General features: G+C 33.9%; 1 protein-coding gene across 2 annotated transcripts; it reads right to left on the bottom strand.

The window, feature by feature from the left end:
• Positions 1-14: 14 nt before the first annotated feature.
• LOC128178867 (protein amalgam-like) lies at positions 15-25,363 on the bottom strand. 2 transcript variants are annotated; one of them, XM_052846250.1, is made up of 9 exons: positions 24,388-25,363; positions 11,666-11,784; positions 9,277-9,496; positions 7,104-7,124; positions 6,161-6,475; positions 5,540-5,566; positions 1,717-1,995; positions 504-762; positions 15-152 (listed from the first exon to the last, which is right to left on the bottom strand). In XM_052846250.1, exons 1-9 carry the CDS (start codon positions 24,479-24,481, stop codon positions 116-118), a joined length of 1,371 nt encoding a protein of 456 aa, XP_052702210.1. In that variant the 5' UTR covers positions 24,482-25,363; the 3' UTR covers positions 15-115. The 2 variants fall into 2 exon arrangements, with proteins under 2 accessions (XP_052702210.1, XP_052702211.1); XM_052846251.1 differs by lacking the exon at positions 24,388-25,363 and adding an exon at positions 23,546-23,779.
• Between the last annotated feature and the right edge of the window lie 1,932 nt (positions 25,364-27,295).

Below are 27,295 nucleotides of genomic sequence, written 5' to 3'. Positions count from 1 at the left end.
TGTTGAGGACTGCTGCATTATTCTCGTCTTCTCTCTCTGACAACTCTCACAGCAAGGGCGCGAGTATCTGGTGTGACCACACAGGCGGGCAGCCACGATCAGGGAACACTTGACTTTACTGGCCGAGTCCACACAAGTAGATGACAGCAGATCTACAAACATTTGGGAAACTTTAAATTATAAGTAAGTAAACAACAGAAGAAAAACTACAACTAGAAATACTATTGTATTCCTCCTCCAAAGTTTCCTAAATAAGATTCCTAATTAAACGTGAGGAATTATCCCCATAAAACCCCAAAAAGCACCTGTTGCAGATTTTAAATTTTACTGTTACTTTCCTGACAGTAATAAACTGTATAAATTAAGATAAAAAATATTTTATACTCTCACAATTTGGTTTAAAACAGAGAAATCACAGAACTAACTATACGCATAAAAGTAAAAATCTACTATTATTTTTTTAAAACTTCCATTGAAGAAGATACATCTATAGATAAGTTTACCGAATGGAGTCACTGTCCTCAACTTTCTCCTCGTCATTCATCACTATACATGAGTAAGTGCCCGTGTCCTCAAGTGCCAAGTTTATCACCCTCAAGCTTCCTCCTTGGATTTTAATTCTCTGGTCGGATGTGAGTGGCAGGCCGTTCTTCTCCCAGGTAATTGAGGGGGTGGGGTAACCAAAGCCCGAACAAGTCAGGTACAGTTTCTCCCCCTCCCTCTTCCTCTCCTCTACTTGTTCTATACTTGCCAGCAATGATTCTACAACACAAAAATATCCATGCGACCATTAAAACTGAACAATTTCTTCATTTTATCCAAGATTTTATAGCAAACTTTATCACCCCTGCAAATGTGTTCGGAATGTTTTCTTTCTCGTTGCTAAGTATGTAATAAATCCAGAGGTGCTCGAATGAAAGTTCACGAGACTTCACCGAGATTTGTTACTTCCTGTGAAATTTCGAGCGGAAGTATAAGTGTTCGGATAATATTCTCAAAATACGTAAGTACTGGTCGATTTTCATATCATATCCTACTTTGATTTATGTTAAAACATCAACATCTTTTAAGATTTATGTATTATTTCACCATCTAGCGGTTTTTTAAATCAAACGATGATATTCAGAACAGAGTTATCGTTCCTGTTCAACCACGTGTAGAGTGCTTGATAATATAAACATTGGGTTCCTCAATAAAATCATAGCCATGTTTGATGCTTGAATAATGGGTGAATGTTTTGCATAAAAACTTATTATGTCGAGCCATTTTCAAGGAAAATTCTGCATAAAATAGTAAAGTCTGTTTCACTATTGAAGTTATTACTAGGTCAGGCGCGGATCGAAAATTAATTCTAGGGGGGGGGGGTCTCTACTATGCATGTTAATTGTCGCAACAGCAGAGAAAAACTATTTTTTGTATTGTCACATTTATTTCTAGAACACCAATTTATCTACCAATTAATGAATAAAAAGTTTAAAATCAATAAACTTCTAAAATTTATATTTGACTACAAGTACCTAGATTTTCTAAAATAGACTATAAACACGAGGCACGATTTATACTGCGAAACTGAAAGGGTCAAATAAAACCACGTGATCTAAAATTTAAATGACAATAACATTCGCAGGGGTGTTTATACAGAAATTCTCAGCTTTATAGTCTTTAAATCAAAAGGTTGTTCAGATCAAAAGGCGACTTTACTATCGGTTTACGTACCTCTGAGTTGCAGCATGACGATTCTTTGGGTCGGATTGGACACTCCATTGTTGGCCATACACAGGTAGCTACCCATGTCCTGCTCCAGGGTCCGCTGGATAATCAGCGTTCCATTGGGGTACACAGAGAACCGGGGATCACGGGACACGTCGTAGCCGTCCCGAGACCAAGCTACCCTGGGGCGAGGGTTGCCGTAAGCCTGGCAGTGTATACGTAGGAAGGCGTTCATTCCCGGCTGGACCACAATCTTGGCAGGAGTTGGGAAGATTGTAATTGGAACTATAGGTAAAAGAAAGGAAAATTAAAGAAAAAAAAAGAAAAATTAGAGAAATTCAGATGTATATTTTTAATTATACAAATAGGTTAACAAAATTATTAAGTGTAGAAATGTAAGTAGATTTTTATCTAATTTGATTGTTTATTCACTATACAATATGTTTCAATTGTTTTTTGGGTGAATTTGTTCATTGCATGTTCATGAAAAGTTAAAGATTGTAGAAACAAATAGTTGTAAATGACAATGCATGCTGTCAGTATTATTGAATACATTATACAAATAAGGTATAAATAGGGTTTGTGTTGACAATGTTATCCAATTCCATCAGAAGGAAGGAAAAAAATTCATTCATTTTTTTTTTATCAGATATCTTGGTTGTGTATAAATTTTGATTCCTGACCATAAAAGGGTTACTTTGGTAAACAAATAATGCGCATTGCTCTGAATCTTTAGATTTACAAAATTTTTAATTTAAGATTGATAATACGGTAGTTAAAATATACATGTATAATACTGCATGCTTCAATATTAATTCTGTGGAATCATCATTCGTGTAGGATCAATTTTCGAGGATTTTGTGGATACCCCTTACGGCCCTTACCCAAACATTAATATTCCCCATGAAACAAGAAATGCGGTGTTTATTTTTTGTACATAAAAGCTAATCCAAAAAGCTACATCCTAACAAACCATTCAAAAATTGACATTCCATGAAAATTGGTCCCCATGAATTTGAATGTTTCCACATTCAGTATGTTCAGTAGAGAAAAGTTATCAAAAATGCACCCCACTTTTTCTACAGTTTCGAGGTTTTCTCCGCTTTGAATAAAGATCGGTCTTTCATTTCTGCAATTGATATTCGCCTTCCCATAAGGATGCTTTGTGCCAAATTTGGTTGAAACTGGCCAAGCGATTTTAGAGAAGAAGTTCAAAATGTGAAAAGTTTACAAACGGACAGACAGACAGACAGACAGACGGACGGACAGACGGACGGACGGACAAAATGTGATCAGAATAGCTCACTTGAGCTTACAGCTCAGGTGAGCTAAAAAGGAATACTTGTCATATATCATTCCTCAATTACCGGGTAAGGTACGCAGTGTAAGCGTGGGTGTCAAATTAGGTATATAACATGTATGTCTAGTAAAATATTATTATACATGTATGTAATAAAATATAGAATACAATTATTGATGCAATCGCGGTTTTTTTAAAAAAAAAACATGATAAATGAAGTATGTATTTCGGACCATTATCATTGAACATTTATAAAGTAATAAAAAGAGTAACCTTCATTTTGGCATTAAAAATAATTGTTGTAAGAAATATTTTAAAGTTGTTGAAAAGAATTCCTGACAAGATCATGCATAATTAACTCGGCCTTTCCCCTCTCATAAACTGACAAAAATTGAAGTAAACCCGTGTGGCGGACCAACTTTTTTTTATACAATTCTCCCCACTCAACCTCCCACGGGAGTAATTTTCCTAGAATCAGACGTTACGACTCTTCTTCCCGATGCTTGACCTGGGCCTTTTAATGGCCTCGATTCCGCGCCGATTATTTGTTTAATATTGAAGAACACTGTTCTCCAGCACGCGCATGATAAACCTAGTCTCGCCTGATAATGGGGAGGCATTTGCTGTGATTGCTATGTCGTGTATTTTAGCGCATCAAGACAAGTACTGCAATCAGTTGTGAATAGTGCGGTAAATGTTTTATATCAATGATAAATATACGCATTTCTCTAACGATACCATCACCATACATCTATTTTTATCGACGTTTAACGTAGCTAACATCTTCATTCATCTGTATTTTACTATTTTTGTTTTGCAGACTTCATCGAAATGTAATCGATAATGCAAAACAAGAGACAATTATGATGCAGATCTATCTATTTTGACAATTATTCAATATCTATGGAATGGCCGTTTTGTCACATAAATAAAAAAATCTCCTTTATAATAAAAATCATTATCGGTGGGCGAGATGCGCAAGTGATCAATAAGAACAAGAACATTTTATGAATTTATGTTCAGTAACATTCTAAAATATATCGCAAAGATTCATTGGTTGTAAACATAGACTTCATAATCGACCATTTCACGACATATCAAGGGCGATGCCATAAGCATTATAGAGACATGAAGATGTGCAGAAACAAAACTTGTTTCACAAAACGCAAAGGATTGATCTAGCGTTCAAATCATGTCTTTGCTTTGCGATTCAAAATTGAAATTATGTTCATGTTCAAATTGTAAGCACACGAATCTATCATGATGAAACTACGATATCTATAAACTTGAAAGACTTCTTGGACAATCGTAAATTGTGCGCATGCGCTCACGATGAAGATGTAGACTCCTACTGAACAAGTTCGTTTCAGTTTTCTCTACTTTCATTTTCTGAGCTGTGGAATGATTATCACACTTAAATTCAACACAATATGGCACAGATTGTCTGCTTCAAATCCAAACTGAGGCGCTGGTGGCCGTAGACGACAGTTTGAGATCTCTCTAATCCCGCTCGGTTGCAGCAAATTATCGCTTCCTAATGGACCAATAGAGAATTCCACGGTATTCTCAACTTTGGGCTAAATCATATCTCTATTTTCATCATGTCACATGCAGAAGACCGAAACACACAATGGCGGCAGTGGTCGCGAGTGTAGTTATTATATGTCCGACCCTATGGCCTGCAAGGCTATTCCCATTGTTGTATGTTTCTGAAAAATACAATGATCAGACTTGACAGGTCTTTCAAACTCAACAGAGCTATTACGAATCAATCAAAAGAAGCAATTACTTCTGCTGAAAATAAGGAATTACTAAAATGTTTACGAGGACAAAAAAGCGTTTCGACATTAGAGAGAGAGAGAGAGAGAGAGAGAGAGAGAGAGTTAATATTTTATTTAATCTTTTTCTCACTCTGACCTTTTAACCTACCTTGAGTCAATTTCGCATCTTGATCTCCTGAGAGTTTGCAGAATAAATGAAATAATAATTAACCTCATTGTACAGTGTGTTACAACCATTCAAAATCACATTAATCAATCTCTGTGTGATCACGGTTCAATTATCATACACAGGCAAGAGTATATTGACCACTACGAAGACTGTTAGCCTAACCAACAACGCACGTTCTTATTCCATAATAACTAATATATAGGTCTCAGGGGTGCCCCCAGAGACTATGGAAATCGACAAATACTCTAGACAAGTTACTGGTTTCACGAAAAAAAAAAATCTGTTTTCCTCTTTCATCTTGAAAAGTTGAACTGCATTCATTAGAATTATTAATTCGACAGTGTAAAAATGAATTATATACATGTTTGAACTCCATGTTTAGATATGAAACGATATTTTCGTATTGTCGGACGACAAGAATTAATTCAATTATTGATCTCATTTTAAATTTGTTGTTGCTGTTTCCCATTATCTATATTTTCAAGGAATAGCCGCAGTGATCCAAACATCAGAACGAGACAAAGTTTTTCCATCAACTAATGTACATGTATATATGCATTTATGCATGAATAAACCTACCTCTTTTATCAATGCTGGATGAACCCTCTGAAAAAAAGAAAGAAACGAGGATGTACTTGAGAAAAAAAAACCATGAATGGATACAACTATCCTTTCTGTTGTACGGTTTGAACTATGTAATATAGGCTTAAGATATATATATATATATATATATATATATATATATATATATATATATATATATTTATTATGATAACCAGCATGCATTAAAGAAAAAACTTGAAAATTTAAAAAGTTCAATAAAAAACTGCAGAAAATAGAAATTGTTCTGTTTTACAGACAAAAGAATTGGGGATAGTTTATCATGCAAATATATAGAAATGTAATATGCTTGACTTAATAAGTACAGTGTTATATTTTTTACCAATGCAAAGCGATTTAGAGAATAAGAAAATGCATTAACGTTCTAAATAAAAATTCACATATACAAGGGTTATTTTCCCTGTTTATTTGCAAGTAAAGTTCTAATCTGTTGTTGATATAAACTGGAAGATTGTCCATTATTTATCATCCCGAGTCGTTGTCGCATTAAATACTCTACTCATATTTTATTCTTTTCAAACCCTATTTAATATGGCAAATTTTCAACTTCTGCTGCCAGATTGGACCTTAGCCACTCACCATCTAGAACGTGGACTGTCTTCTTTGCAATATCCAATGGCGATATTCGACACATATAGGTCCCAGAATCCTCCATAGTGGACCGAGCTATAAATAGAACGCGCCTAATAGTCTTGGTCTCAATGTTATGGTGGTCTGTAATGTTCATAGCCCGACCTCTTAAACGATGGTGTTTCCAAATGTAACTATTGTCAATTATTTTCCCATCTTTATACCATTCTAAATAATTTGACACTTGGTTAAAACCGGAAGCTTGGCATTCTAACACCAAAGGGTCACCCTTATTCACGAATTCTGATCCGTTTATTGAAATTCCTAAAATTAGAAAACACATTTAAGAAACAATTGGTTACATGTTAGGCAACAGAATATGCTCAAAATTGAAATTGTCACGTGCATACAATAATGAATGTAAAAAGAAGACACAAGAGGTATAAACTTTAAATGACTTATTGCAAATACAAGGAAACTCTAAATACACTTTTGCGAGAAAAGTATCATATGTAGATTGCAGTATATAATACTAAAAGCGTTATATATAGTTTTACATTGCAATACACACTAAAAGCATTCCATATGGTATAAAAGGGTAGTTTATTTTACAAGCGATCCACATTGTTTGTACTGGAAGAAACATTTGACTGGTGAAAGAGAACAAAGACAGGGAGAGACAACAGCAATCACATTAAAAGTTAATTAAATCGGTAGGTAATTAGGATGTTGCGTTTTATGAGAAATAAATTAGAACGCACACAGTTTTAGCCCTAATTTCGTAATGTGACATGGCTAAATATTCTAGTAATGAAATTACCATTCTCGTTTGTTTGACGTTAAAGAAAATGTGTTCATCGCATGTCTCGATCCCGATTGAAAATGTTTTTGATATATTTGATGCAAGAAGCAGACGACAGTTGTGGCGGGAAAAGTCAAATTGTGTACTTACCTGGTGGTACTGTCGTGACTTCTACAAATAAAAGATTGATAAAACAGACAGATGAAGGAACGGAACACCACGTGCAATTCTCGCGTGTCTATGTTGTGTGTAAATATTTCATTACACTTCAAATTACATTGCTCTTTGCTACTCGATGAGTAATTGAAAATAACTTATGGCCTTCTGAAACAACTATAGACAGTAAATTGTTACTGGATGTTTATGTGCGAGTCATTATTATGATAAATTTCATTAATAGAATTTCTGGTCATGCAAACAGTTCTCAACGTATCCAACAGAAGAGGAAAAATAATGATGTTGCGAATTTTTGTTTCAAACACTGTACAGAAGCTAGCTAGAAGATATCAATTTCAATATCAGCTAGTTTCTACTCGGCATGATGGCGTTTTTTACTTTCATTTTAACACGCAAAATGATGTATGGTGGAGATAAACTGTAACAATAGCCTTGATGCTTAAGCCTGTTAGTTCGTTGACAACGATAAACACATCTCGAATCAATGAACTTCATCTGTAATCACTCTCGCAGGTAGGCGGCCTGATATGTGAACAAATATAACGAGTCAGTGTATGATATTTTTATAGAAATGGTTTTGAATTCGACGAATTTCGGTTTCGAAAATGCTTCGATAATTTTTTTTTACTTCCCATATCGGTATGAATTGGTCAGATAAAAAGAAGGTAAGATCCAAGGAACGATTACTCAACTTGCCTATTAAATTTATTACATGTACCCGGAAGTGATACATTGAAGAATGATTGAAGCTACAGTCATGTTCTCAAAAAGCAAATTAAAACATACTTGATGTATAACATGCTTTAACGTGTATTAAAAACTTCCAATGTTTCTCCATAAGAAAGATATCAACTGGACACATATAAGAACTTTTCCTTTCAGCGACATTGAGCTTGCAGCGACCTTGGATTCATATCATAACAAACTCTCAGGTCATAAGCAATCTTTGTGTTAAGTAGGAACTTCCAGTGTTCCTCCATAAGAAATATGGACAGGACACGATTGCACAGACATATAGACAGACGGACAGATGGATAATGTGATTAATTCATATATATATATATATATATATATATATATATATATATATATATATATATATATATATATATATATATATATCACCCTCCGGGCCAAACTTTGCTTGCCGGGGAGAGGGGCGTTTAATAAGCCAAAAAGAAAGTAAGAATTAAGTCAAACGTCTTTCAATGGGCTTCCAAAAACATTAGTCAAATACCCTTGTTCAGTTGATATATTAGACATTTGTAAAGTTTCACACAAAAAAGTGATCAAAATGTAACGAACTTATTCATAAAGATCGGGCAAGAGGCAATACTAGTATTTTACATACAGCGTTAAGTTAGGTGATAAATGTGAGGAAACAAGATTTTTCATTTATCGGCATTTTACAGCCATTAGAGTAGCCTAAATCGTTTCACAGCAACATAGGAAATCTTCGTTAAGTGTTTGGAGAAAAAACTCACACCTAATTGAATGATTGGTGACCATGCATTGCTACTGCTTTATTCTAGACAATTGAATGGATGACAGAATAATTTGTCTCAATACGCCCGCTTCCTGGCATAAACGACGTTATTTATGATCGTAATGACGTTTTCAGTTGTTTTAAGCAGTCGATCCAGTTATGAGGTTTTCTAAATTTGAAGCAGTTTTATCAAAGAAAGGTCTCCAGGGACTCAGGGTATGTGCAATTCAATTAGCATTTTTCATACATCGTCATAAACGACTCTGAAACGCCGGCATTTTGTTGACTAAGTCATCTCTTTTTCTTCTTTCATTACTGGTATAGCAGTTGATGTATGATTTTGTTTATTTTTGTGTTTTGTCACAGACTAGCTAAACATTACGTTAATACTTTATTATTATTTTTCTTTCTAGGCCCTTCCACCTTTCTTCACAAAGTACTTTAATTAGACATTGTGTGTGGGTTTTAACTGTCATTACAATAAAAACAACTGCACGTAAAATGAAACCAAATGCGTGTCTTTTACTAACTAACAATATATGATTGCCAATGAGTCCATGACTAATTACTTTTTTCATTAATCCAGATATTTAAAAAAAATATAATTTTAGTTAATTGGAAAACAAGTTTTCCTCCCGACAGGCTTTACTCTGTACCGACCTTTGACATTAAGTTTGATAAGTCTTCTGTGCTTCTCTCGCCCCTCCCCAGAACTGACAGCGCAGAAATAAACGCCCGCGTCCTCTAACTTTACATTCCTGATTCTGAGGTCCCAGTGGGTTGACGTGTGGTCCTTGGTGACGGAGAACCGCGTGTCTGGGCTATACACGTAGGTACCCACTGTGATTGGGTTAGGCTCCGACATCCGCATCCAGTACAGCTGAAACAAACATACATGTAACATCAAATAATTTAATTCTGTTTGTAACGCACTCTCTGATTGGTTAAAAAAAAACTTAGTATACCGTGTAAAGAATTTTGTATAAGTGACAATGCGTGTCAAAATGGTGCCAATCAGCTCGATCGACGTTTCAATTTGTTTTGTTTTATGATTTAATGTTACTGTAAAGGTTATATGGTAATTTTTTTCCACGTCAAATAACAGGAAATGAAATAAGGAATGAATAACTTACCAATTCATACTCATATATTAACTGAGTTAACTATCCACATAATAATTAACTTTAATTGTACGCCGACTTCTACTCAAATATAAAAAGCCATGTAATTTAACAGAGATAGCTTGTACAACACTCTTTAAAAACACGATAATTAAACAAAAGTCAACTGGAATGCAATAATAATGGGGACACATTCGATGCTGATGCATTGACTCCAATCTACCAAGAACCACTTCTCCCATGAGGACTGATAAACCCAGTGTCAGAGCACGCCGTGACAATAAAGCGCTGTATTGTGGCATGCCTATTACACGACTGAAGGTCACATGACACAGTCGGGGTTTTGTGCGGCATCAAGGGTGTTTGGTGTGGTATTTCTCGATATTGTAATACAATAAAAAATACATAGTATATTAGATCTAATAGAACGTACATCTTTATATACAAAGCATAAAAAGAAATTTCCTGCGACAATCGATGTCGATGTCGGTAATTTTATATAAGCAACTGAAATCATAATAGGATTAAAAAGTACTCGTATGTGACTTCTTATAGATTTACAACGATGATTACAAAATTTTATGAATTTTGAGCGGATGAATCATTGAAATTTTCATCAATGCAAACATTGAATAAAATACGTGGACATGAAAGGATTATGTTAAAAAAAAAATACACAAAACAATGTTCGTGTGTTGGCCAATTTGCCGAAAAATCAAAAGGACTAAATGACATTAAAAGAAAAAGAAAAACTAGAAAACACATTTATCATTTCCCCAGTCTGCGAATGATTTATCTATCACAAAGATCTTTTATCTTTTGTTTTGAAGTATTTTTTTCGGAATCAATTAATTGTTAGCGACGAATGTGCAATGCTTTCTGTATCACTTTCATCCGATGATAAACTGTTTATCTAGAAGCGGGGGAGGCAGTGATACGGATAACCACTGTTTTGTAAAATAGAGACATCTGCATAAATAAAAATCAATTCAAAGATTTCCAGAAATGTAAATTTCTTTGAGGTGATGCAAACACAACTAGAAATAAAAAAACTTAACGATTAAATGGACTTTTTTTTGGATTGCTCATGTTGTAAACCATACCATGTTTTTGAAAGAATAAAAACAGGGATTTCCTGAGCTTGCTAAATGATGTGTATGAACTTTATGTCCATGCGCATCTGTTTCAAAGAATTTTTATATGTAGGAACATATGTAGCGAAGGTCGTGTTATCAAATATCCAGGTCATTGAGAATAGTTACAGATTAGAGAGAGAGAGAGAGAGAGAGAGAGAGAGAGAGAGAGAGAGAGAGAGAGAGAGAGAGAGAGAGAACAGTTCTGAATTTGTCTAACGATAGGGTTTCTGTCTATAGCTTTGTTCTTGTAAGGCATTACCATTCATATCAATTGGCAATTAGTATCATTTATATTACTAATAACGTTAATAACGTTTCAATAGACATTTGTTGTGTGTTTCATGAACAACAAGAATGTCAAGAAAATCGTTTATAACAAATGAGATTTTATAAGATATTTTACCGAAAATGATAATTCGCTTCATTTAGTTATTCCAGGAATACATACCAATTGCTGTCGGGGTTAGATACCAATAAGATAAGAAAACAGTCAAAGAGCTCAATTTGTTTCAAAGCATTTGAATCAACAGCGTTCGTCTTTAGACACTGTTATCAAACAAACACCAACTATTAAGTAACCGAAAATGTCAAATACTTGTGGATTTGTACGTTTTGTCCCGTTTTATAAAAGATATCTCTATGATTTAATTATTTATGGAATTAGATAAAAATAAAAGTTTTGTCTACAAAATGATTTGTACCAATTGTGTTTTACTGCATTTATGATTATACAATGTACATTTTCTTTGTCTATCTAATTCAACGTTCCTCTATAGCTGAAAGTCTACTCACATATCTTGCTTGCAAGTTCATAACGTGACATGGCAGTGTTGCGGTTTCCCCGATGTTAAAGGTTACGTTGCTCGGGTCGTTGTCAAATATAGGATCAGGAAATCCGTTGTCACTTAAGGCTATAAAAGATCATATCAAGTTTAGAACCAACAAATATTTTTAGTTTTGAAATATAAAATAGTAATAAAACGGAATAAAAAACAATACCATAAACTTGAATTGTCGACTAGTAATTCAATATTATACAGACAATTTTCTCATCAGTGATCCCAAGACACGTTAAAAAAGGTTAGAATAAATGAATTACATTGGATATGAAAATAAAAATACATTCATGCGCTAAAACTGTTCTTTGCAGATTGATCGAATCTGACTTTAATGTCCCTTCGGTTTGAGATGCATGTCGGAGGTAACTGGATATACAATTAGAGTGCATTTTTTATATATATGTATGCAGGGGCGGACATTTCTATGTCCAAGATATTTCCAGAATTACTCGTCTCTCCGTTGAAATTGTGGCGGTGATTTTGATTGGATCGGACACTGTCTAGAGATCAAACACTCGAATTTCGTGAACGGTCATTACGTCGCAATTAGTTTAATTCAAATCGTCTTTTATATGACTTAAACGTATTTTATGATTGTGTTTTTCGACATTTACTTTCTGCTCATGAATGTCTATACCGATTCTACACTACCGATTCTTCTTACGACCTTTAATGGAAAGGTGTTGGAGAGACAATAAAAACCAGCCTGTCGCAATAACCATCACATACTAGTCGTAACAGTCACGAGAGAGAGAGAGAGAGAGAGAGAGAGAGAGAGAGAGAGAGAGAGAGAGAGAGAGAGAGAGAGAGAGAGAGAGAGAGAGAGAGAGAGAGGTTATATTTGACACTATTTTTGCAATCGAAAGTAATAAAAACATTCATTTTTTGTATTTTGAGTGCTTTCCTGGTTTGGTATTCTGCTTCAATAGTTTGTTGCTGTATTTGTATGTTGGCTTTTTCAGCTTCATTTATAAAAGTCAACCGACAGTCCTCTTTCCAAACGCATGTCATATTTACAATGAGACTTTTTGAACAAAATTGAAAATAAAGTTGTGTATATATTTGTGCTTAAGATTTGGAAAAACATATTTGTCATTTTTTCTTAATCTTATATTTGTACATACAATGTACATAACGTACATGTATATTATACTAGTACATTGTATAACTTAGGCACGTTTGCCTGATTACAAAAACATTTGCACAACCCTTACTAACTTAGACAATTTCCAAATTGAATTATACAAACATAAGACACCTATAAAATTTGTTTTAGCTGAAAAATAGTGGAAAACTGTCTTTCAAATTCAGATTGAACTTCAAGAAACTAATTTTGTATGAACTGAACGAAAAGTCGAGTATACTTGCTGTTAAGCAGAAGCGCCCCGACACTTGATATTATCTAATGTGACACAGTAAGCAGCTGCTTCAGTGAAAGCCAATCAATCATCCGTATTGTCAAGGAAATTGGATTCTTCGGGTAAGTCAAAAACAAATTGCCTAAAAGACTTTGAGTAAGGTTATGGGAAAAATCGCCATTATAACAGGATTTTTTCCGGGTACGTTTTCTACATCTATCTCCTATGATGATTTATGGAACAAAAAATATATGTATGCCTACGATTAGCAGAACACCAGTTTACGTTGGTTTTCGTAGATACATAAAATCACATTTCCATTAAAGTAAGATATGTACATGAGATTTTATTGATATGATTATTCTCCGCAAGTACATGTCAATACAGTTCTGTATATTAACTATATACCTTCGAAATATTAACAACTTAAGAACAACGGTATTCCAGGAGGAATACGGTTTGAATTTTGATTTAAGGAATAAGGAATCATTCTTTGAGTATTATGAGGTGATAATTTTGGTCGGAGCATGGTCAAATCCATTAAAGCCCAAAGGGCTTTATGATCATTTGACCATGCTCTGACCAAAATTATCACCTCATAATACTTTCTTTGAGTATTATGAGGTGATAATTTTGGTCGGAGCATGGTCAAATCCATTAAAGCCCAAAGGGCTTTATGATCATTTGACCATGCTCTGACCAAAATTATCACCTCATAATACTCAAACAATGATCAAAATCATGACCTCATAACATTCAAAGAATATCAAAAGAATATCCAAAATAATTAGTTTTAAGTTAAAAAATATGTTTAACGTGGTTTTTTTGTGTGTTTTTCAAATATTTGATGTATGATAGCCTTAAACATAACAAGAGGATTCAAATCTCCACATTCCCCCTATATTGCGACTGACATTTCTGTCTGTCCAGTTTAAACTCAAATACAGTCCTTGCGTGTTGAGCGAAAACAAAACTAGGAACAAAATAAAACCAGGCTTCGTTCCTGAAAGAAAAAAAAACCCTCTTTATTTCAATTTTATCTAGAGCAATATGGTTTGACATCATGTCTATATGTTCGTCCATTGGGAAAATCGATGTCCAACAGCGCGGCCTAGAGATGGCGCTTGATATTCTTGGCTTTCCGCGATGAGTGACATTAAACCTATTGCCCTACATAAGATGGATATTCGCAACTTCATACAAACACAGAATTCTTATCTTAACACGATTTCTATGTACCAAAATATATACACTAATGAAATTGACCGAGTGACGGAGGAAGATCATTAACAGCAGTAACGGAATGGAAGAAACCTAATTGGTCCATATTTTACATGGAATGTTTTATTTGCTGAAAGAAGGTCGTTTTATCTCTTTAGCCATATTACGAATTGATACATAACCATTATTATTGGTATGTTTTCCTTGTGATTCTTTTGATGCAATCAATATTATAGCTTACATCTTCATTCTGACTTGCATGTACCTCTAACAGAGCTTTTAATTTTACGTACATTTGCACAAATGAAATACAAAAGCACCTGTTGTCATAAACTGTGCTTCTTTTTACTTAAAGATAATACATATAACTAATATTTCTACATAAGTAGGTCGCACATTTATACTTTATCCTGCGTTTTAATATTGAGAATATTGATTATTCTTCAAACTTTATTTAAATGGCACAATCCTTCATCATGAATTAGTTTTAACTTTTGTCTCACTAATGATAAACTTAATAACAAAAATCATGTTTGCCTGTACCAGCGAGACATAATACTCTCCCCCACACGTAATTATTCAGACGAAGGTAACGATCAAATAAATAACAAGTGAAAGCGTATCTATATTTAATGTATAAGCATATTATACTGCAACCGCCTTCACGGTGTTAGTTTAGTTATCTAATCTATTCAATGGTTTTAGATAGTTTCTATGAATATAATATTTCCACTTATGTTTTCATAAACGAACAAATTTACATGTTTTATGAAATTTGAAAAATGCATTTTTTCCTTTAACCTTTAAGTTTTTGGACCTTTTTCAAATTGGTCTACTTGACTTTGATGTTCTAAATGAGAAACGATAACGATGGTAAAAAATAATGTGTTGCTTGAGTACTTAATGGTCGTACAGCAAATGAGATTTAGCGCCATTGACGCGAAACAATCAAAATGAAACGCAATTATGATCAGAAAATGAGCAGATGGAACATCTTGATAACACTTCCCATTTTCGACCTTAATCTTTTTTCTGATCATTGTAGTTTTTTTTCTTTTACACGTCCGGGGCTGGGTTCAATAAATTGTGTGATTATGAGAATACTCCAGTATGTGACCTTGAAGTTTACAAACATTCCAAATGAAGATCAAAAAGATGCCCAAGGTAAAACATCTGTGTGAGGTAATTCTGTACTTCTTAAATCATCGATTGACTTTCTTCCATGACGTTAAACAGGTAATGTAGGGACAGTAATGTATGTCCTTGACCTAATACACTGTAGATTGGATTCCAGAGAATGGTATATTTCTAAACCTCAAGGACATCAACCATTTATAACTTCTCACCTGTTACAGTGTACCGTTAAAATTTCATATACATGTATATTATAAAGAGATACATGTATCAACTTCTTACAGAATGCATTCTTCCTATTTAAAAAGTTTTATAAACATTATAGTATTATGCATCTTATCCAATATTGAAAGAAACGGCAAAATAAATTCGAACGTAAAACATAATTTCATACAAATTGCATCTACATGCAGAAGTACAGCAACTCTAGGTTACAATTGTTTGACAGCAAGTTACATGCGTCCTTAAAATTTACACCAATAGTAAATCGATCAAACTAAAAGCGGAAATAAGTTAAGAAGGGACCACTGGTTACACCTAGATGGAGCACGAATCAATGAGGCACCGCTCAGAAAAATCCGGTAATATACGACGTCAATGACCATTTGGTTAATGGACATTAGAGTGTACCTCCAACGGTTTTACACTTATTCTATGTAATATAATTATATACATCATTTTCAATTGATAACTTTTTCAAGAATATGCTCTTATAAACCATAAGCGACACAAACTTATACTTTCTTGTGTCCGAAGGAAAGACATTAAGTGCTAGTTAATCTAATTTAAAACTTAAATCAGTGCACATACATGACTTCATACAAATTGCGTGTATACCAAGTCTGAGGTACAGCAACAGGCGGTTAATAGCAAGTTCTAGGTGTCCAGAAAGCTGACAAAGATAGTTGTAAAACGATCAGGAGAGAGCAAATTGGGGTTAAGGAGGGACGATAGGTAACACCTTGATGGAGCACGAATCAATGAGGCACCGCTCAGAGAGTGCACTTACACCGACACTTTTCGGTAGTTTACGACAACGATCAATTTGCTTATTGGTCATTAATACAGTGTCCATCCAACGGTTTTTACACTATACCAAGAACGGTGGAAATTGAATTCGGAAATAAGAGCTGACATTAGACATGATATCGTATGTATTCCCCGGATATACGTCCATGACTTCCCATGGGTCGTGTGATACAAGATAGATGAAAATAACTTGGTTGATTGGAATTAATAATTAATGATCATTTCTTTTTTGCTAAAGTCCAAATGAATTGTTCCCCTGTTTCAATTAGTGGAAATGAATATGAAAAAAAAAAAAATCCTTGATCGCATCGATTTTATGATTTTAAACAAATGTGGTCCTCAGAAAATGATTTTCTGATTACAAATTAAGACTTCTTCTAGAATAAGAATGGAATTAATATGAATCATACTTTGAATAAAGTATTTGTATAGAAATCCCAATGTTCGTGTATTGCAACGCTTGTCTGAACTGTCTGATTGTTTTTCTTTTCTGTAAACTTAGAGACAGGACCCAGTATCCTTGTGGATTTTTCAAATAACCAAATGAATTGCACGTTTTTATCTAAATGTATGTCACTGGAAAACCCAAGAAAACTTGGCACTAATACTTACAATATTTTTCATTCCTTTATTATATACTAGTGTGCATTGTACATCTTTGTCCTTATCGTATTAGGTAAATATCTGTCAATTTAGTGTCAAAACCACAAAATCGCCACCTTTTCAAAAAAAATGAATAATTAAATGTGGTTGAGGTCGAAGTTTTTAAATTAAGTCAAACACAACCAAACTATTACCGATTACCGTGAAATCAAATATTTGACCAACTAAATGCTATTTTCAAAAAATCTTATTACAAATATTGCAAAAGTGTGAAAAACAACGCTTAATGTTGGATTTAGGTCTCGTGTGAAAGTTTAGGTAGTACAGTAGTATACACGTACATTTATATGCATACTTTCAGAACACTGCAATGTAGAAATACAAAAAAAAAATACCCGGTATAGACTTCATTTATATGATTAAGGTGTCTTTGTTTCAGAGAATCGGGAGAACTTTAACACTAGCTATTTATCTTTAGTGCTTCCATTGTATAGCGGTAGACATCCTTCACACCTCAGAAAGCCAATGAAAGCCTGTGATCAGGAGATGTCAGAACCGTTCACGGCATCCCACAGAGCTTCACCTATAACTTGATATCATGATGTGGTAACGATATGATTAATCTTATGGTTCTATCACTCATAAATATGTCGGAACCTTTGGATTACGGGGTGATTCCTGGAAGGGGATACTTTGTTTATACTGCGTACAGTACAAGCTGAATTTGCATGGTCTCTCCTTTACGCGTCAATTTTGTTTTGACAAACTATCATGATACAATGATATTTTCTGCAATTCCTATTGGCATAATGTTATTTATGATAAAAAAAAAGTTTTGGATATCATTCTTTAATTGTTAAATTCGTTGTTTATAACTGGGCACGTATCATATAACAATAAATCATGACTCATAATTTAACCCAAACTATGAATTCATCATTCAATTATTTGTTCATAAGGAATGAATTGATTTATTTTCCGATGGATCATTAATCTGATATAAAAAAGAAAAGTAAGTAATTATAAAGGAGAGACAGAAGTTTTGGAATGAAGTAAGGCGGCTTACCATCTTTCCCTTTTCACTATGTTTTATTCGAATTTAATGAAAAATCGATCCTTTCTTTTACCGTATATCTGTGGCCCACTGATTTCATTGCATATATTAGAAAGAAATGACAAAAATATTAATAACAGGCGAGTTCCCATGACTGGCGCGGTTACTTGGGGTAAATTGAATCAAGTAATTATGCTATTGATTTTTGTTCGTTTCAACATAAACCAAACAGCCCCCCCCCCTTTCTGTTTGGTATGTCAACTTTTGTACAGTGAATCTATGTGGTTTGAATTACAATTTTGATCAAATGAATATACATTGCATGTAAGCATTTATCTTTACTATACAAGTAATGAACAACGACTTTGGAATTATTGAAGTCTTTCAAAAAATTATTCGAAGTCAAGGTCTTAGGACAATATACTTATGTCAAACTTCAAAATCATTGAAACATTTGCCATGATTTAACTGAATTGATATCGATGTAATTTTCTATCATTTATTTTTAAGTCATTTTAAGACAGCGAAATTAGAATAGCATCATTTCCACCCCTATATGTTGTATTAAAAATAAAAATCAGAAAATAGTGGATCCTTCATTCGGTCTAAGTATATAAGTATATCATTAAAATTCGTTGCGGGGGGGGGGGGGGGCAATTTTCGAGGAATGTGGTTTTTTGTTTATTTGCGGGGATGTAATTTCGTGGATGCGTCGATTTTCAGTTTCAGTAAGAAAACTTTTCCTAATTTTTATTTCGTTGAGGATGTAAATTCGTGGGAGAGGGCCACCCACGGACACCAAGAAAACTGAGTCACCACGAACTCTAAAGATTCCACAGTATCTTCACAGTCAATACCTGATCATGATTCATAAGCTTTTCTACTCAAAATTGGACTCTCTCTACCACTGGTGATGCGATAGGAAATACATTATCATAGAACAGATTGTGTCCTACCGTACTGATAAGACAAAAATCATTAAAACACACAAAAAAAGCTCAAATTTAGATTTTTAGAAAGATTATGCAACATGAAAAAGAGTGATTAGGAGAAGTGTCACTTGAAATATTATACAACAGCATTTTTTCTCGAAAGAGCGCCACAGTTATGGAATGATAGATGTGAAGATGTTAAAATGCGGGGTCTTTTTCGTAGCAATTACTGTTTCAATTGACAAATAATCGGAGTCAACGAAGAAATTAGTCGGATCTCTTTCAGCAGTGGGAACATATAGATTACGACCTCTGTCTAAAAGAAGCAGGCTATTGCAGACAGCCTCAAAATGTTTTTGGACTTCCTGTGTCCTTAATTGAATAGAGGGCTAAGATTTAGAGCACTGCTTCGGTGTTATGGATAGAGCAGACAAGAATAATTGACATTTATAAGCAAGGTCGTGTATAATCTCCCATATATGGCTCAAGATGAGTCTTTTCGTAGGGGAAAAAGGTACATAAAGCCATCGCTGAAAAATCCTCGAGGACGATGACGCCGAATCGATGGCGGGAAGAATTTTGATGATAACGATCCCGACTTGGATACAAAGTCCATCCTTCGGGGGAAAATGGGGGTAGCATTACTTATTAAGACGGCCAAATTTACATGTATAGACGCACGATTTTTTTTCAGTAATTGAATAAGGATCGATCTTCAGAGACAAAAGACGTTGTTTTATCTCGGTCGAAGTTTATGATTCTGTCGTGAAACAAAAGTGTGTCATACTCGCTTTGTTCTCAGTTTGCAACACACAAAATTGATAATTATACTACATTTGTAAACATTTGCTTCATGGTAACGAAGATTTGTCTTCAGTAATTTTTAATTTTTCAGGGGAGAACTCCAGATCCAGTTTGGTACATTTTTTGGTACACTTTTTTCAATGCAACTCGAGTTTCTTCATTTTTGGAAAATCATAATCATAGATATATATCTTAAAAATATTTCTGACTTTGAAACAGCTATCACTTGTTAAGGATTCAGTTGAAAGTCTAGGCATATAGAATCCATATACTGTTTTACCTCTTGATAACACGTAACATGTATGAATGAGAATGGAGCCGTACAAACAATAAGTTGTTTACTGCACGCATTGGGGCTAAATCATATTTCTTTGTAGAAGAAACTGACAAGTACCTAATAATTTTGCAATATTTATGACTCGAAAAAAAAAGAAAATTAATAAATATTGATAAATATTACATGAGTTTTGTCCTGTCATCTCATATTTCTTTATAAATGATTAAACGAATTTTGAATTATTTGTTGTCATTAATTTATCATCAAAGAAAACAAAATAGATATAAATAATTAATCTTAATTAACTTATATGACGTAAATGAACAAATTTCAAATACAAATAGGAAGAGTTGTACATTTCTTTTACCAGTCACTTTGGTCAGAAACTTATAAATGAACTACAAAACAGATTGCTACCAGCTACTTAATAACTTCTATAACAGAGAACCACTTTTCTCAATTAATATCTTTCTTCTAAAAAGTTGAATGAAGAATTCTAGAAGTTTAATTTTTATTAACTTTGAAACCCATTTGTTTTTTCGAAGTGCATTAGTAACTACTTCGTGATTCGTTATCTGAAAACCAAGACAGAAAAATTGACAGAGGTTCATTTATCTTTCGCAGCAGGTTTGAGTTTGGGAAATTTCAACTCCTTGCCATGTGAATAACATATTGATTTGCAATAAATCTTTTTTTGCGAGTTTATAATATATTGCATTCAACATTAACCAATTTGTTTAAGGTGGCTTATTCTTACTTTAAAGTCATCTGTCTCTCAGCAGTGTACGAGTACTCTTGGACACCCACTTACTCTTCACGATGTTCAAAGAACATTGCGAAACTGAGTTTAATCCATCTTACTCCATATACACATAGCTAAGATAAAAGACAGTATTGATGTACCCCAGAAATGTACATTTTCATCAGACGGACAAAAAATTGCACGATTTGGGATAAAAAAAGACTGAGTATATAATTTTATACATGTATGCATGTTTCTTGCAGAAACGATTTGTAGATGAATTTTTGGGTGGTAATTAAAACATACCAGTCAATTCTTATAACTATCATTTGAGTTAAGTTTTTTTGATTAATGGAGTCATTGTGCCGTATGAAACTTTTTGTCTGATTTGGAAATATCACACTTACCTTCTTCAATATGATTGATTGATTGATTAATTAGGGATTTTAAGTCACAGTGAGATTATTTCACTCACATGGATTTGGTAATAAATAATTGTTGCCCTTACCTTTTATTCTTTCTAACCATAGTCATATTTTGCAAATGTGTTAACACTTATCAAATTAAATAGTGAGTAGTTTTGTAGTCTAGCATTGCATGTTAATGAACGGCGATTTCCTGAATTTCCAAAATTTAACATGTAAATCCAAGAATATGTTATTCCAAAAAAAAATTTCGTACGTACTTGTACTTTAAATGTTTTTTTTTCCTTTTTAATCGACACTACATGTTCATAAACATATATTTTTTCTACAGTATTAATGTGTCTATGACTCGTAAAAGGAGCCATTTATAACAAGGGTTTTCGAAAGAAATGTTAAATATGTCTTATAAAATCTAGTTAACATTATTGTTACATTTTAATTTGACATTCAAAGTTTGATCTGTTGAACAGTTTTACAAATAAGATATAAACCCATTTGATATTTTTATAGCGGTGAATAGGGATAACATCATTTTCTGCTTGTTTTTTTTTTTTTTTTTGCAATAAAATGAATCTAGACGTCATGCCAAACTATTAATCCACACGCATAGTCTTGTAATTATAGATTCCCTGAACTCTTTCTTATATACGTGTATTTTCTAACTTACATTTGTGTTACATGTATCAGCATGATTTCAAAAGTGTTAAAGAAATTGTTATACACTGTGCATCCATCAGCAAAGACCTTGCTTATTCGGACAAATCCATTATATACAGGACACCAACTGCAACTGTGACAGCCACTGTGCCTTTGGAATACACAGACCAATGGGTAAAAATACAGACCTAACAAGCACCTGTCAAAAGACAACCATGGGGCTCCGGAAAATTATACCAGGAAAGGACATTTTAATGGAACCCGACATATCAATAATAGAAGACCTTGTCAAGGAACCTTCATCTAGAACATGCCTGGAAAGTTATAATCTAGGACGATACTTTGTTTGTTTAATTAATTGAACTGTGTCTTATGTGGCTCTTAAAGGAATCGAAGAATGTTAAAATTATAGTATTTTGTTGTAGTCAATATATCACCCATTTCGTATCGTTCTGGTATAATCAGGATTGACTCTTGTTGGATTATTTAGTTCCGAAATTCATCTGTTTTTCTCATAACGCATTTGTGTTTTTTTTAATACACAAATAAATAGCTGAAAATCCGGAAATAAAAGAACAATCATCTCATGGGGCGTTCCATTACAAAACCGGAAGAGTAATCACAATGCTAACGAAGAAACCACATTCGCAAGGATATCCAAAGAAGCTCAAGGTGATTTTTTTATTATCGTATGATATGAATACACAGCCAAGCTTTCAGTAACGGCCATTGATTCGATTTCCCCTGACCTTTGTATAGTATACGTTTATCGTACGTTCTGGAAATCCGGAATAAAGACCGTTCGTTCAATATAGACTTATAGCTCTGTTGCATACCAAATCCATGTTCTTAGTTATATGTAAATATCCTATGATTAATGCTTTTCTAACCAGTTGCCGGCATCTTTTCAATCTAAAAATCTATTTATCCAAAGAATGACAAAATTTCGCATAGGAGTCTAGAAGAATTGTCAAAACGAATGCAAATATCCGTGGCATCTTTCATTTGAAACAACACATTGACACACATAGAGGCAGTAAGTACATGTATAACATCACTATCGTTCGGTCAATGTCGCATGCTGCTTTTTATTCCATTCAATACTATCATAAGTTTGAGATTAACAATGAAATGCATATACATTAATATATGTGGTGGCTTTTAATCACATTACAATTAGGCTACATGTTTTTAAAACTGTTCGTTTTATTGTTTTAGAGAGAGAGAGAGAGAGAGAGAGAGAGAGAGAGAGAGAGAGAGAGAGAGAGAGAGATTCAGAGATTTTGTAGTATAATAGTTTACGTCAAAATACATTTAACTTACTGCTATTGTTTTTTAGAAATACTGTTATTAATATTTTCTAACGGAAACAGTTACCCACCAGTCAGATATACGGGTACCGGTGTAACCGATAAAAATTCCGCTAATTTCTAACGCAATGAGACATGGCAAATAAATAATTCAGAGAGTGAGAATAAATTAAATAGATCGGTATTAATCATCAAAGAGAGAAATATTAAAAATTGATGAGGCCACACAATTGAACATGTTGCAAATCATTCCAAACAATTCAGAAAGATAATGAGGGTAGACTTACTGTTGTGCCGGGTTTAATTATCTCCGGAGCAAACTTGCCCACTTGAACTCATGATGCACGAAAATTGAATATTTCAAAAAAAATGTACTCAGTTCCAGCAATCAATAGAATTAAGAGATATTAAGATCACTTCGTGGATTTTTGAAAGCTATCATAAGAAGTTTCAAGTTATCAAGTAAAATATCAAATTCGACTAAATCTTTTAAGCCACATGACCACGTGGTGCCTTTGAATCTCTAGGACTTTGAAACGTGAAGAAGGCCGTTGTTCTAATCTTGAACATTACAACGCCTCCATCCCTGTCCTTTATTAAATCCATGTCTATTCATCAAAGAGGCCACAGTCTTGTTTTTATACAGTCCTATTTTAACTCAAAGCAAAATTGTATAAATGTGTAAAAAAAATGGGAAACCCTATCTACTCAATGTCCAATTGGCTTTTAGTACACACCGCATTTAATCTGTACTAAAACCCTAAAAATACCTAATCTCGGGACAATTTCGTCAATTTTATATACCACAAGATGGTTTGGTCGATTTCAAAATGACAAACCAGCAATTCCAACCGCATCCCATAATTCATCATCATTCCCATATTATATAATATTAACTCATTTTTTTGCATCCATACAAGTTTACCCCATAAAATTTGGAATCTTTTCTCGTCCTTAAAACAAAGAGATGAATCACTGGCAAAAACCCCTTCTCATTGGATTAGTGTCTTTGAAGTTGACTAGATGAGCGTCACTGGCAACAAGTGGGCTGTCGATGCGAAACCTCTTGTTGAACGCTCATGGATTAAAAAAAACACAACAGCTTTAAAAAAGACTGTAGTCAACTTACCACTAGTTATAGCTGCATAAAAGAAAATCCCCGGTACCACTGTATTAAAGACATGTGTCCATCGGCGGATCCTGTCTCTTTTTCGGCGTGTCATTCTGTTTTCTTACTATGTTAGATCCAGCAACAATAGAACATGGTGGCTTAGAACTTTGCTGCTGTTGTTCTTGTATGCATTCCTCGTATTCAGTCACATGTTTGAATATTTTTACTATTTATCCATTTTTCCATGTTATAAATTGTCTGGTTTGGATAAAGAATTACTCACTTAATCCACTCACTCAAAATAATGCCAGATATATATCGTAATTCAAATTAATTTGACATTAAGTAATTTTGTTTAAAAGAAGAAGTAATCATTTAGAAAAAAAAAATAACATGTCCTGTTTCAACTGGTATTGATAAATAAAAAAAGGAAGTAAGGATTCTTTCTCAATACATTTTGTTGAAAAAAAAATCCAGCGAAAATCGTCTTAAGTGAAGCACGAACCCATACGATAGTTTGATCCCTCTTTTCCAGTGAAAGCACACCTTGCAGTGAGAAGCAGACGACCAGCTGCGAGCAGTTTCCCGCGCTGCTAGACACTGAATGAAATAGTGGAGAAACCGCTGAGTAAAATCCGACTTGACAGGCGGTGCTGTTTGCTCCGGACTCTACAAATGTTCCTCCGGAATACCAGTATTAGACGTCTCCAAAGCGTGTGTGCCAATGAAAGATGCCGGCAGCGCGCGGCGGGCGAGGAAAATTGAATTAATGGTATTTACAGAGAGCCTTTCATTGAGCTCGATGCTTAATAAATTCTGTATACTTTGACAAAATTAAGATAACTGATTCCACAGTCAAATGAAGCTTCACAATAATCGCGGGTTTCGGTGCAATCCCATAAACTACATGTACAGCCGTTATGAGTAAAAAGAGAAAGAGGAGTAAAATGTCTGTCAAAACCTAGTGTTTGGATGTGCTTGTAGATGAATCAAATCTGTCGACTTGCTTTTTCTCTCTCACTCTCATACTCGAAACATTGAAATATAATCTTAGTGGAATATAGCGTGTTTTTTTTAGAGTCTAAATCGGTTAAAATCTTTGGTTAAAAATAGATAGAGTGACGATTGTTGTACAAGAAATCTTAACCTTAATTATCATTAGCATTTAAAACATTAATTACTCGAGAGTATTGCACTTCAATAACGCTGTTAGTCGATCGTGTTAAAATAAGTGTTCAGCGTTAACATTTTTCGTACAAGAATCCTTCTGAATTTCTTTCTCATTCTACATTAGGTCCTATATCTTTTGTCTTCAATTGTCGCCAGCTTTCATGGAGGACTAAATCAGGACAATTAGAAGCAAGTTTGATCTGATCGTAGACAAAATTATTTAAATAAGAAAATAGAAAACTTAATTGATTTTCGGCGTTCGGTGAGATATCAATTTGGCCGCTTTCCCCGTGGGATTCGTGTATTTTCACTCCAACTGCTTACAATGAAAGTCTATCGTAAGAGTCCACACTTCTTGTCCGAATGAGGATTATGGATTTCACCAGTAGAAGAAAACTTTAGGGGTAATTTAGTTTGCAAATGATTTGAGTTCGCTTCTCCTCGGCCCCTGTACTTTGTTAATCATTATAAACAACTACATTTCTTTTTCATCGCGCAGTTCTTTAAACCATGCAGCACGGAAAACATTTTGGTGGATTTTCGTCGACAATTTGATTACATTGACTTTACTTGTATTGCGACCAGTTGCTTTCAAAATGTTTACGATAACGCATTAACAACCACACACACACACACCAAACAGTGATACTGCAGACTGGTTTATATTAAATATTATACGACAAATTTAAAAATAATTTGACAATACTTTAACGTAACAGGTAACAATTCCATTGGTTGGAATATTTTCTCTGCGCGCTGACTATGGTTGGGTTTCACGTTTTATGGTATTTCCGTATTGCTCTCTTCAAAAATTTCGATTTTGGATGCAGGATTTTATTTTGAGAACGAAATCATAAACATTTCTCCCATAGGTTCGAGAAAGTAAGAAAGTTCGGAGTTTTAGTGTACTGCATTTAAATATGGACTTAAAAAATATGGAATCATTTAGTTATATGTAATCAACTTTAGATAGTATATGCAATTCCTTTTTTTGTTCAAAACCAGAGATTATTTCTGAAACCGATTTGAAAAATAGTCTATGGATTCAGTATGTAGCTGTTTATTATTTAAAGTGCTTGTCGTGAGAAAAATAGCTATGTATGAAAAACAGAGAAAACATTGTCCAATTCATGGGTTACCATACATGTATCTCTGTATTTAACGTTTACCTTGACGATACCCTTTGACCTATTCATATTTGATTAAGTGGAAGATCAAGTATTAGATCAAAGGTTGACGCCAGTAAAGGAAGGCACATTATGGAACCCCTTCAACACTGCACACTAATAATTATTTCGATTGAGTCAATTTGATAATAAATTATTGAAGAATGAACTAAAAGGACTATGTGCGGTTTTATGCATTTTTTGCCCCCAAAATCAAAGTTTTAGAAAGAGCTTTAAAAATAAGGTGAAAGATAGTAAAAATCATATTGGAAATAAAGGTGTAAAAGGTTATCACCACAGTGACGTCATAATGTAGAAATGACGTCATCAAGATTGCATTATTTTGATAAATTGATGTTTTGTAGCGAAATATGGGTGTTTTCCGATGGTTTTTTGACCAGGAAACATCGAGCGCAGGCTTGCTCAAGTACCATATTTTAGTATAATGTGTATAACTATCTGAAGAAAAACATATGTTAAAATCGCACTTGAGCAGACCTGCGCTCTATACTTCCGAATGCAAAATATATAGCAAAAATGAGAATATTTTCATTTGTTTGCAAATTTCCGGGATTTGGGCCATTTAGATG

Source organism: Crassostrea angulata, chromosome 3 (genome assembly GCF_025612915.1).
Source record: "Crassostrea angulata isolate pt1a10 chromosome 3, ASM2561291v2, whole genome shotgun sequence".
NCBI lineage: Eukaryota > Metazoa > Mollusca > Bivalvia > Ostreida > Ostreidae > Magallana > Magallana angulata.
Note: the sequence above shows the minus strand (reverse complement) of the source record. Positions and strands in the feature narration are given on the sequence as shown.